The sequence below is a fragment of the Trichogramma pretiosum genome, unplaced genomic scaffold (assembly GCF_000599845.2).
Source record: "Trichogramma pretiosum strain Unisexual culture from Peru unplaced genomic scaffold, Tpre_2.0 scaffold25, whole genome shotgun sequence".
NCBI classification, from domain to species: Eukaryota; Metazoa; Arthropoda; class Insecta; order Hymenoptera; family Trichogrammatidae; genus Trichogramma; species Trichogramma pretiosum.
The window spans coordinates 729,792-742,233 of NW_019641621.1; the positions used below are offsets into that span (position 1 = coordinate 729,792).

Sequence of the window (12,442 nt, forward strand, 5' to 3'; positions counted from 1 at the left end):
GTTTTACGCAGAAAACAATCGATCCGCTTTCGAAATCGATAGTTGAACGAAGATAATTGTCGAAGAGCGGCTTGAGAGTAAACACGTTTTCGCTATCTCATTGGCTATTTTATTCGTTTGACAGCTTGTATCCGGTACACATGTATTTTTATCGCGCGATACATACGCGCAAAATAGTCGAAATGACAGTGCGACGTTCAGGAGAACATGAACGGTGGAAAAGGTATTTTTTTTTTTTCAAAAACGATCTTCAAGCTCGAAATTTATTATTATTATTATTATTTTTTTTTTTTTATAAAAGCTCGTTCATAAGTACTTTTATCTGAAATAAAAGCTTTCGCAAACCAAGAAATCATGAGGAAAAAAGGGATAGGGCGATGAATTAGATATTTTTGGAATACGAAAGCCATATGTACAAATATGATTGATGTTGGAACCCTCGTGGGGACATGCGACCCTCGTGAAATATGTGTGAAAATTCTTTCGTATCATCTACTACGATTTCAACCCTGGAACTTCCTAATAACTAAACATCTACTAATTGACTCTATTTTAAAAAAAACTTTGAATCGTTTTTTCTTTTCAATTTGCTAAAAAATTAATTTTTTATACTGAAAAAAAAGGAAACATAAAGTCCATCGAAATTTTAAACAAAAATTACATATGCTACGTTCGATAAATGTGTAGTTGCTAATGGCATGATCGTCCGTGTGAATGGTGTGATCTTCCGGATTCTACTGCATGATTCAGATTTATCATGGGTAATTTTCATTCATGTCATCGTATAATTTCAATTTAGAGTAAATGTAAATTTGACAAATCAAATAAATAAATGTTAATTAATTAAGTTTTTATCTCATCATTTATTTATTACCCGTGATGAACGAGTCGAGATCTAATAACACGATGTCTCTCGATTATATCCGCATCAACTGTACCGATATCAATTTTGACAATTGTTTCAAAATGTCTATAGGATAATCAATTTACGATAATGAGCGTAATAACATTTTTAACCTCGCTGAACACGACTCCGACTTCCGCCGCGCGCTGCGCACCTATACCAATATATACCAAATGTCGCGCGATCGTGTGTCCCCCTCGAAATTTTTCGAGATAGCAATACATCAAAAATCAGGGGGGAAAGGTAGGTAGGTAGGTGTATGCCTGCGTATACGGATTTATAAATATTCGCAGCGCGAGGCACCTACGCGGCTTATCTCTTTTTTTGTCATGCGCTCCTGATCGTAGAAAGCTTTTTTCAGTGATATTAATAGCTCTACGCGAAGACCTTGAACATTTTTTTCTCGGTCGGACGTGCGCGAATACGAAAAATACAACAAAAAAAACAACACCTTTTTATTCGGTCGTGCGCTCCTGATTATCGAGGCGCCTTTGTTGCGCAATTTTTATCTTTAGAATTGACCCGTAGAGAGAAACGAAGATCGTCAAAATTAAAAGAAATTCACGGTATTGCTTTGACTCCGTCTTAAAATAGTATACGCAATTTCGTTCGAGTGACTATAAAATCGAATTTCAAACTTATGAACGCATCCAAATTTCAACTCTGCTCTGAAAATTATCTCTGAACACACATGACACACTGAACGCAATGCACCCTAATGCAGGGGCGTTCTCAGTCGTAAGGACAGCTGCGTGCCAAAAAAAAGCCGCGATTGGTCGTCGAAAAATAGGCGCGCGCGTCCCTCGCGCGAAATTTTTATCGTCTCGCCCCGTTCGTTGCTATTTCCGTCCGACATTTGTATTAATAATTCCGTAATCCAAGTCAAGATTCCCATGCAACTCCGGAAGTTGCCTCTTATAATGCCAAAATTGGCTCTCTCAATAATAATAGCCCGAGAGAGATAGCGTAAGCTGAAAAACAGAAGAAAAGTCAGCGCAGTCGGCCAACCCTCGACTGCACACGCGTTCGCGCGCGCGGATTCTCGATACGCACTTCGCATTTGTGTTATCCTGCCTGTAGGCATACATACTAACACGTCGTCGTCGCTCGTTGCTGCTGCTGCTCAGCTCTCGCTTCTCTGCCGTGTGTTATGAACTTTGAAGCGAATTCGATATAAACACATCTCGCTTTCGGCGTTGTGTATAGTCTTAGTACCCCACATTGACCGTCGTGTATTGTGTGCTCGTCGCTCGCAGTGGTATTATACATATACGAAAAATTGTGATATTTGGTGCGGGACATTTTTTCGTACGGAAGACGTGAGAGAGAGAGACGAGAAATTTTCTCACCCTGCCCAAGCGTCGAGAGAGTCCAAGGCCGCCCGCAGGCACAGCGACTTTCGGGAAATTTTCCGGGTTCTCGCACAGGCAGATGTGTCAAGAAGCGCAATGGAAGAGCCGGTCCCTGCGATTTCTCCCGTGCGGGATTTTCACGCCGTTTACGTGCCAATTGGTGACAATATGGAATCGGACGGTGGGCAAAAAATCAGCAGCACCAAAACAAACTTTTTCCATAACCAATAACTCCCCCGTGTCTGTGTATGTTTGTTTTTTGCAGACGAGCAGCCTTACGTCTTCAGAGACAAGACGGAAGCACTGAAGGTCATCAAGAAATTCAAACGTGCGCGTCTCAAGACCTTCAGAGCTTACGAGGATGCGGTGGCGTTCGCCAGGAACGGTCTCGAAGCGATACTGGCGAATCCTCTGGCGAATTGTGGCATAGCCAATGCGGCGGCCGAGGACAAGGGTAACGTTTTTAAAGCTCCCAGACCGCAGAATCTCACGCAGCTGAGAAAGCTGATTGAGAAAAATGACATTAACGCAGTCAGGACTCAGATATGGGAGAATCCTAGGTATCTTGTCAGTAGCGGAGATACTCCTTCGATTTTACATGTAAGTTTGAAATATTACCATTGAAATATTGGCTTTAAATTGGCTGTAAAATTTATGCGTATGCGATGACTTTACAGGAAGGTAGCAGATATAACGCTTTACATGTGGCTGTGAAAAGTGCTCAAAGTCCAGCAATGTGTGAATTGATTTTAAATACTGTGGGTGATCCAGAATTTGTGAAACTATTTTATGGTAATACAGATGAGAAGAAGAATTATGTAAATAGAAGTCATATTTTGCAAGATTTGTACTTGAACACGCCAGACAAAGGTTTAAACGAAACTCCATTGCATTTCGCAACAAAGTTTGGTTTAAAAGAATGTGTGAAAGTACTTTTATCTTACCCACAATGTTTGAAATCACCACTGAATAAGCACCATGAAACTCCCATTGATGTAAGTAATGTGCTAAAGAATTTCATGATTCAGAAGTAATGCAATAATATAAATTAATATCCTTTGAATTAGATTATTTGCAGTAGAAAGTTTATGGACGATGCAAAGTTAAAAAGTGAGATACGATCTTTAATAATGGATGAACAATATTATGTACCAGTTCTCCGTGCAGAAGATAATAGCGTACAACCAAAAATTGGAGATCCTTTTTCTCCAGCTAGTCCTCCTGTGAGTATACAATTTTTTGTAATCAATCAAAGTTAAAATTATAATAATTTCGATGATATTTTTCCAGCAATTGAATACTGATCCTTTTTCTCCTCGTATAGAAGTAAGAGCCATCGCTGGCCCAATGACTAAAGCACAAGCTCTAGATTTCAGGAAAAAATGGAAAACTCCCCCCAGAATACTTTTAACTCCAAATAGTAAAGGCTATAGTGAAAGCAATGGATTGAAAAGTCCTGGTTTCAATTCATCTTTCCGCAATTCAAGTTTAAATTCCCCTTTTAGAAGCCCTATCATAGGTTCACCATTCAATCCTCCAGCTTGGGAAAAACTTGAAAATTTAAATTCATCTTTCCGTTTTCAAGATACTGATAAAGGACTTGAAATGGTTGGAAGGTACATATATTATTTCTCTCCAATTTGAAGAATAAACACTTGTAAGATCTGAAATACATTTGAACTATTCCACATTAGGGAATTAGCATCAGAGTGTCAAGTATTATGGAAAGAATATTGGCCATTTTTGAAAGATTTTGCTGATTTGAGATCTGAAGATGGACTAAAAAAACTAGAAGAATTTTTGAGGAAACAACATCGAAATAAAATGAAATTTAGTTTTAATATTGATAAAAAGTCTAGTAATACTATTGAAACGGTAAGTTTCTCTTAAAATTATTTTATGAATTTATTTCACATTGGATTCGTTTTATTTTCTAGGTAAAAGCAAATGAAAATAACATAAATGATCTGTGTTCTCAATTAGAGAGTCTTGTTTTACAAACTAATGCAGATTCGGACGACGAAAGCCAAGGTAGTTACAAAATGAATAAAAATAGAACTAATCGAAATAAAATCATTTTGTTAAAGTGTTTTTTAAATATTTTAGATGACTCAGAATTTGTGACTCCTCCATCTTCACCTCTAAAATTAGAGACAAGCAGGTCTTCGGAGGAAGATATGGATTGTGCAGATGAGAGGATGGGAGATGAAGTTTTTCTAGAAGGGTACATATTCAACTTTTTATATTCAATACTTTAATTATTAACAGCATAAATTACTTTATTTTTTATTGTAGAAAAAATCCCACAAAAACCGACTATGCAGTATTTCGTGCTATTCCACCCTATATAGATGTAAGTAAATTCCCTGCTATATATCTGTGGCGACATGATATGCAACTACTTATAAAGAACAGTACTGGAACAAATATGAGGTATTAAATTAAAATAATGTGATAAATTATTTTATGTTGGATTGCAGTAATTATCAATTTCTTTCTTTTTTAGTTCATCGAAATACTTACCTTCCAAAAGAAGATTGTTCTTACATGATGTATAATCAAAAAGTCTACAAGTGCTTCTTTGTTGCATGATAAATACTATTGGTGTTGAGGAACATAATGCGATAAGTTTTAATCGCCTGTTTGGAATCAAAAAAAAAAAAAAAATACTAGTGACTGTTTACTACTTGTCAAACTCTGCCATTTTCTGAGAAAAAGATTTTATACAAAAAAAATTTACTTGTGATAAGCTCTAATGAGCAGTAGGTTGATGTAAAAAGTTAAATGGATTACTTTATACTTAATGATGATATAAACAGTATACGTAAATAATATATTTTCGTATTGCTTGTACCAAGAGATGAAGTATATATTTTATTATTAGATTTAAAATTATTTAAAAATGTTTCTATAAATGCGTTTTACGTGTAATTATTTGTGTATTAATGTTTAATACAATTAAGAAGATCATTTAAACAATAGCATTTTTCAATGCATTTTCTAACGTTTTTATTCAGAATTGTTTTAATATGTGTAAGCTCGAATAGTCAAAATAAAGAACTATTTCATGATTATCAATGTTATACATTTATTATATCTTACAAATATGTTTCTCAATAATAAATATTTATAATAACATAATCGTGTATAGGTGTAAAATAATGATAGCTATAATTTAATGTGATAGTTTACGGTTTTTCTGTTATATCTCAGTTTATCGACAAATTCAGAATTCATTCAAACTTTGACTGGTGGAGGTGGATTCTGCTTGAGTTGGAGTATGATCGATCTCATCCTAGACACATCCTTGGACGTTCGCGATGACTTGGGGTTGAAATCGCAAAGCTTGGCGATGCGTTCCCATTCAGTGCCAGGCTCGATCTCGTCCGCTTCGGCGACAAATTGTTTTTCAGCGTTTCTGTACAAATAGGAAACAAAATATTATATTATGAAATAAATACGCAACATTTGGATTTATACAGCAGCGTGCTTTGATCAGAATTTTTTTTATAATTTAGCTATAAGACGTGCTTATTAAATAAAAAAATTCAACTATGCTGCGCTTGCTTTTTAAAAAATGCATTCCATTATCTATAAATAATTTGAAAATTAAGCTTTTGTCGAACGCTGTAAAGTTTTTTTCAAGTCAAATGCAAAAATACTATATTTACCACAAATCAAATTTCAACTCGTAATCTATCATTTCTAAAACAATATTTGTAAGAATATAAAATACTTCTAAAATTTTTTCAAATTCTAATTATCCTTAATAATAAAAAGCTTATAAAAAATTTAATTTAGAGTTACTTAATATTTATTCTTTTAGAAATAAATTAAAATTTTTCAATGTACTTCATTCTCTAATTAAGATTAAGACCATTTTTATTCAGACAAACAAAAATTCTATCCTGATTATCTACTGACTTTTTTTGCATTATATTTTTTTTTTCGTCAATTGCATTAAGAATTATTAAATATTGTGTTGCTTCAGCTCATTTAATATTTCAGCAATATTTTAAATTAAATCATATTGATTTTGATAAAATTAATTTTTCTATGTTCAAACCAAAATAACAAGTACTAGGCTGAAAAAGGCATTTGCAGGCAAGAAGCTAAAATTAATATTACGCATAAAATACTGATACCATGCAGAACAAACTATTAGAGTACTTGTGATTTTTGTTTATGCGGTCTTATTTATCAAACTTTAATAAAATATCTGAGTATAATTTAACTTTTAGGTGGAATTTTATAAATATAAAAGAGCAAATGAAAAATAGATGTAATACTGATGCAATGATTAATTTTTGTTGCAATAACTTTAGTCTACATGCATTTAACTGTATCTTTGTAACTTACTTGGCAGATTCCCTAAGAGGCAAAACCAAAATGATATACTTGAGAATTGGTTCTTTTGTTATATATGTACATTAGAGTGTCATGACTCTTTGATACTTCTTAATTATTCTAAAGGACTTATGATAATTACCTGTTTGTGGCTTTAGTTTTGCTAATGGTCTCTGCATGATGTTTATACCAGTCATCAAGCTCTTTTTTAGCAGCTATCTTCCATTCTTCCTTCTTCTTTTCTTCTTCAGCATCTAAATTTCCATTGGAATTTAAAATCATATACGTTAATTCTCAGAAAACATTCAATGATCAGTGCAAAAAAAAGGACAACTACCTTTCTGCTCTAGTCTAGCTTTTTGTTCTTCTCTCCATTTCTTGATTTTCTCTGGTTCTTCTTTTACTGGTGGCGGTTGAAAATGATTATTTTCTATATCATTGTGAATAAAATAAAAAAGGAAAAATGAAAATAAAATTGGGTAAACTGAACAATAAGTAAGGGTAAGTCACTATAATTACCAATAACTGGATCAGGTTTGTCAATATTGTTAATCATTTCAAAACTGCCACCATCGTCACTACTTGCTTTTCCAGTTTCAGTCAAATCGTCTAGAGCAAATTTTACAGCAAGTTTAATAAATCAGTATAGTTTGTATCAATGATTTCATCATAATAACTTTATGCAAACCTGCTGCATTTTGCAAGACTGAAGTGCTCGAAGGAATTTCAACTTCCAAGCCAGCCAATTGGTCTTGCTCTCTGGCTAAAAATTCAGCAGCTGGATCGACTTCGGGCTCGTTCACGAAATTATCACCAAAGGCATCCATATTTTAACTTATCTCGCAAAAACCTACGATACAATTGCCATTAATTCGGTACATTAATCTTATCACGGAGCAGGTTATGATCGCGAAAAGTTTCGCAAAAGCTCTGTTTACCTTGCAGTGACACCAAGTCGAAAAATTTGCTTCTAACCAGTACCGCTGAACTAGCAACGAAATTGTCAGATCGCTTCTACGGGGACTGATAAATATTCAAAAAAAAAAAATATTGCTCATCGACGAACGCGATGCGAGACTGCTGCTGTGTGTGCTGAAACTCAAACACACCCACTTGGCTGCTGCTGGGACTCGCTCACATACATTCACTGACACGTAATTGTCAAACCGTATATTCAACAGTACCCACTGGGGTAATAAATATAGTCACAAGCATATCATACGCTGAATATTGCGCACAGGTGTTTGCGCGACTTCAGCGAGCGAGAAAGAGACGACGATATGTTATCGTGTACTGTACGGCCAGGTTTACCAACAGTGCGGTGATTGACATGTCATCAGACTTTCGGAGTCAATAACATATACAGAAATTTGCACTCTACTCGCTAAACCGAGATATGCGAGTCAGGTCTGCCAATTTCGATTTCATTTGAAGTATTTGTTTTCATCGTTTAAAAATAATTTAGAATACGTTAATTAGGATAAATAACGAAATAATAAACATGTAACTATAGTTGAAATATATTTGTAATCGTTTTTATTTTATTAATACAAAAGTCGCGATTTCATTTATACATGTAGAAAATTATTCTGGAAAAAAATACAGTCTACAATTAATTTATTGTTGATCCTTGTGAGCACAGCACTTGGCCAAAAACTGATCACTGTTTAACTCCCAATTAGCAGCAACTGCACAAGGATAATGTGTATAAGATTTACATTTTCTTTTTATGCATTGAATATTAGCTCCATCCAAGCCACATTGATTGCAAATAAGTTTAGATGTGTTATGTACAGCACTTTGCAATCCTTTTATACGTCCACCAACCATATAAACTCCGTTTGTCCATAAAGTGCAAGGTTCGTGCACCCAAATCTCTCTGGGCTCCATTGTCACATTTGAAGATTCACCATTCATATTGTTATAGAATTTCTTTTTATGTTTTTCTGAAGAGCCACTGTAATCTGGTTTTTCATGTTTTATTCCTTTGGGTGTTGTTTGATTATCAAATAATTTTGAAGTATCGTTGTCGTTGGATATGCTTTGATTATCTTCTTTTATGAAATATGGTCCGAATAAATCACCAAGAGCTTCTGGGGCTTTCAATTGCGTACTAAATGAAGACATTGCTATTCTGTGATGTGGTCCTTGTTTACAAAATATGCATATCCATAAGTTGTTACTTTCTGCATTTAGTGCTGATGAATTTAAAGATCTATTATTCAGAGTATCTTTCATAAAATCATAATTTTGACCGTGAGACTTTCTTGAAGATTTTTTTTCTTTTGGCTTATCATCATCATCTTCTCTAAATGTATTTAATACTTCAACAAAAATTGGCTTATCGTTGCCTTTTTTCATTTTTATCACAGGTCCTCTAATTTTTTTAACTTCTGGTACTGATACACTGACACTTTTATTTTTTGATTCATCGTCTGATTCAACTTTTCTCTTTGCAGTTTTTTTCTTTGCTTTACTGGGTTTCTTCTTCTTTTCAGTTTCAGCAACAGATGTTTGGTTTCCATTTGTTAGACCGACTGTTTCTTTAGGAACATTATTAGCTGCTACAATCGGGCTACTTATTTCATTAATTTCAGTCTTTACAGTATGATTTTCTGTGGCAACAACTGGTTTATTCGCTTCCATGAACTTTGGGTCGTTGCCAAGATATATAGGAGCCTCCAATGCATTGTGATTCTCAACGATCCCAGCAAACATATTTTCAAGCTGCGATTCGACTTTGCCAAAAATATTGTCACTGATCGTGCTGGTGTTCTTGAGCTCGCCATGTGACAAATTTTCCACAATGTCTTCCAACTTGCTGCGCTTCTCCTTTTTCAAATTAAGAACACTCATCTTTGCAACTGTACAGTTAGAAAAATATTGATCTGTCAGAGAGCCCAGCTCAAAATAGAAAAAAATGTGCTTGCAGGTAGTTGGGCTATATATAAAAATATATACACTATCTTCACATTGCAACTGTATAAAATGACGAACGACGATTGTTGCGAGCTTGTGAGGACGAGCGGCGAATAACAAGTGACCTTTCGAAAGCGAATTCCGAAAAACAACAACAATTCATGCTGCAACCCAAAGTCACGCGTTTTTCTCAATGCCACGTGTAAGCGAGAGCAATAGTAGTCTCGTTGTTAATTTCTCACGCAAGACCATTAATTACTGAAAATTCGGTGTATAATAAGCGGCTCGATAATCGTGTGCACACACGTATGTACTTTGCTGAACGCGCACGCAGACACACTCATAACAGACAGGCAGAGCAGCAGAGCAGAGCAGCGTAACTCCCTTGTGTGACACAAACGTCAACGATAGCAAGGTGGAAGGTTAGGTTTTTCAATGGGAAAAAACAAGTTGACTTTTGGCGCAGCTACTACCACTGCACGTTACCGGACGATGCCTCGACGACGACTGCGTTGCTGTTGTCGGGGGGCCGCCTTGGGCGCGTAGGCAACGCATCCACGTGGTCACGATTGTCACTCGAATTTCCAAATTTCAACTTGTTAAAGAGCGTTGTTTTTTCCCTTTAAAAAGTCTCGCGAGAGATGCGTGTGCGGTGTGCAGTGTTGTAGTATGAGCGAGGCGCAATGATAGAGCACACTACATATCACGCATGTATAGGTATACGCACGTACGCGAATTGCTTGGCTGTATATATATCGTCCTCCCGTTACGAGTGCACCGCAGCGATAACCTTTACGAGTGGTACACTATATACATACACCTATATACGTATATACACTTACGAAACGAGATGTAGCCATGTCCTATAGGCAAGACATTAGGCATAGTTCGGAGTATTAAACCTGCACCACGGCAATTATTTTTCAGGGCGTGGGTGGCGATTGCCTGGTTGATGCTCTTTTCGCGCATATCATAAGTAAACGAGAAAACTTTTGAAGACAATCGTAATGGGGGGTTTAGTTAAATGCATTTATAACGGTAAATTTCGAACTCTATTAGGATTCATCGAATTGATTTATGGTTTTATTTTTTAAAATTTTTTTTTAATTCTCACGACGATAAATACTAATAAATCACATTAAAAATATCACGATAGAATAATGTGACAAAAAAATACGTTTTCGTTAAAATTTTGAATTATTATGATTCATAATGGAAAAAAAATTGAGTAGGTACCGTAATTCGGCAGGTAATCATCCTATTTAACTGAAAAAAAAATTGAACAATAAATAAATAATAGTACATTAAAGGTATACCCTATCAATAATTCACTGTCTAAAGCGTATCATTAAAACGCTATGGAACTTGGGAAACGTTAGGGAGTATAGTCGTACACAATGAAAGCCCTGTATTATCCAACATTTTTATTATCGAAACGTCTGTATATTTAAATCGGAGCCGCACACGTAACTATTATAGCTCTTTTTACCAGGAGCCATCGTATCATTATGTAAGTAAATAGTTACGGAGAGACGACATGTGTTATAAACGTATATTTTCGTCGTGTGCGGACTATATAACCGAGGCACAGAAGACCCCTTCTGAATTTTTATGCTGTGTGACCGAGCGCGCGATATCGCCGGGGTGTCGATCGATTTATAAATATCTCTCCCGCACAAATTAGAGACTCTTTGGATCTCTTTTTTCTCGGGCATGTTAGCCTGGTTTTCCAAAGCTCTTTTCACGAAGCTTTCTTGCCTTTTTTTCTTCGTCTCGTGTCGCGCTTGCGAAGCGTAAACATTTTTTCCCCAGCGAAAGAGAGAGCTTTCGCTCGCTTTCGAAAGCTTGTTCGTTTCCAAAAGTTGCTACTTGCGGGCGCAACGAATGGACACCGGAGCTTGTTTAATTACTTTTTTTAATTTTTTTTTTAAATCAATTAGTGAGAAAATTGTCAACATTTGAAATCCTTTGTGCAATATTTTTGTAATTTACAATTATCCTTGAAAATTTGTCAATACAACGTTATGCTCGAGTAACTTTTAATTACTAATTTAAAATTAGTTTATATCAAATATGGCAAATAAGTCCTACTGAAATTTTGCTGGATCCTCATGAAACTCAATGAATAACCCTTGAGTATCGTCCTTAAAGAGATGATCTTGTAAATATTCATCAAACTGGAGTAATTCATGTTGGAACATTAGTAATAACCCATGGTGATGAACCAACCAGATTGCGTATTAGAGGGTCAGTATTAGATTCATTATTTTCATGTTCTCATGTACGTCTTTATGTCAAAGCATGATTCATTTTTTTAAATAAATTGATTAAAAAGTAGTTAATATAGTAAAATTTAATTTTATTGTAATTTTTTAGACTTTATAAGAAATTAAAAGACTCCGAGGAACTTGGTGACAAAGTTGATGAATATTCAGATGATTTTAAGGATGTTATAGATCAAATTTCAAAAGCATTTCCAGGAGAATTACTTTCTTCAAACTTTAGATATATTGGTGATTCCGTTGTAAGAGTTTGTGAATTTCTTTAAAAAATGTCTAAGAATGTCTAAAAATTTAAATCAACTTAACCGAGTAATTTTACATTCTAGCAAAATCTTGGAGATTTATGTAAAGGAATTGATCAAAGTGAAATTAAGCTGACAAGTGAATTACAATCTGATGAAACAATTTCAATATTGCAAGACAATATGGATGATTCACAAATATTTCACCCTTTTATGCGATGATGATGAATCTCATTTAGGAGGGGAAAGTTTTATGCCTGAATAATTGTTATTATGGACTTGAATAAGTCCGATTCTGATGCACATAATTATTAAACCATGTGTGTAAAGTACAAGGATGAAATTTTGTACAAAATGAAGTATTTTTTATAGATTTATAAAGATTTAAATGAATTT

The 12,442-nt window shown here is 34.9% G+C and overlaps 3 protein-coding genes across 5 annotated transcripts; 1 reads left to right on the forward strand and 2 right to left on the reverse strand.

Moving 5' to 3' along the window:
• Nucleotides 1-1,996: 1,996 nt before the first annotated feature.
• Nucleotides 1,997-5,330, forward strand: LOC106654082 (ankyrin repeat and LEM domain-containing protein 2). Its single transcript, XM_014373775.2, has 10 exons — nt 1,997-2,437; nt 2,522-2,856; nt 2,934-3,251; nt 3,324-3,479; nt 3,547-3,872; nt 3,951-4,131; nt 4,194-4,287; nt 4,363-4,480; nt 4,552-4,689; nt 4,763-5,330. The coding sequence occupies exons 1-10, from the start codon at nt 2,353-2,355 to the stop codon at nt 4,812-4,814; spliced, it is 1,803 nt and encodes a 600-aa protein (XP_014229261.1). The 5' UTR covers nt 1,997-2,352; the 3' UTR covers nt 4,815-5,330.
• Nucleotides 5,328-7,805, reverse strand: LOC106654083 (clathrin light chain). 3 transcript variants are annotated; one of them, XM_014373778.2, is made up of 7 exons: nt 7,542-7,805; nt 7,292-7,453; nt 7,123-7,212; nt 6,941-7,006; nt 6,746-6,857; nt 6,616-6,627; nt 5,328-5,674 (listed from the first exon to the last, which is right to left on the reverse strand). In XM_014373778.2, exons 2-7 carry the CDS (start codon nt 7,428-7,430, stop codon nt 5,494-5,496), a joined length of 600 nt encoding a protein of 199 aa, XP_014229264.1. In that variant the 5' UTR covers nt 7,431-7,453; nt 7,542-7,805; the 3' UTR covers nt 5,328-5,493. The 3 variants fall into 3 exon arrangements, with proteins under 3 accessions (XP_014229264.1, XP_014229262.1, XP_014229263.1); XM_014373776.2 differs by having other exon boundaries at nt 6,941-7,033; nt 7,542-7,800; XM_014373777.2 differs by lacking the exon at nt 6,616-6,627 and having other exon boundaries at nt 6,941-7,033; nt 7,542-7,794.
• Nucleotides 7,806-8,164: 359 nt separating this feature from the next.
• LOC106654126 (uncharacterized protein CG5098-like) lies at nt 8,165-10,591 on the reverse strand. Its single transcript, XM_014373846.2, has one exon. It carries the CDS (start codon nt 9,457-9,459, stop codon nt 8,221-8,223), a length of 1,239 nt encoding a protein of 412 aa, XP_014229332.1. The 5' UTR covers nt 9,460-10,591; the 3' UTR covers nt 8,165-8,220.
• Nucleotides 10,592-12,442: the final 1,851 nt, after the last annotated feature.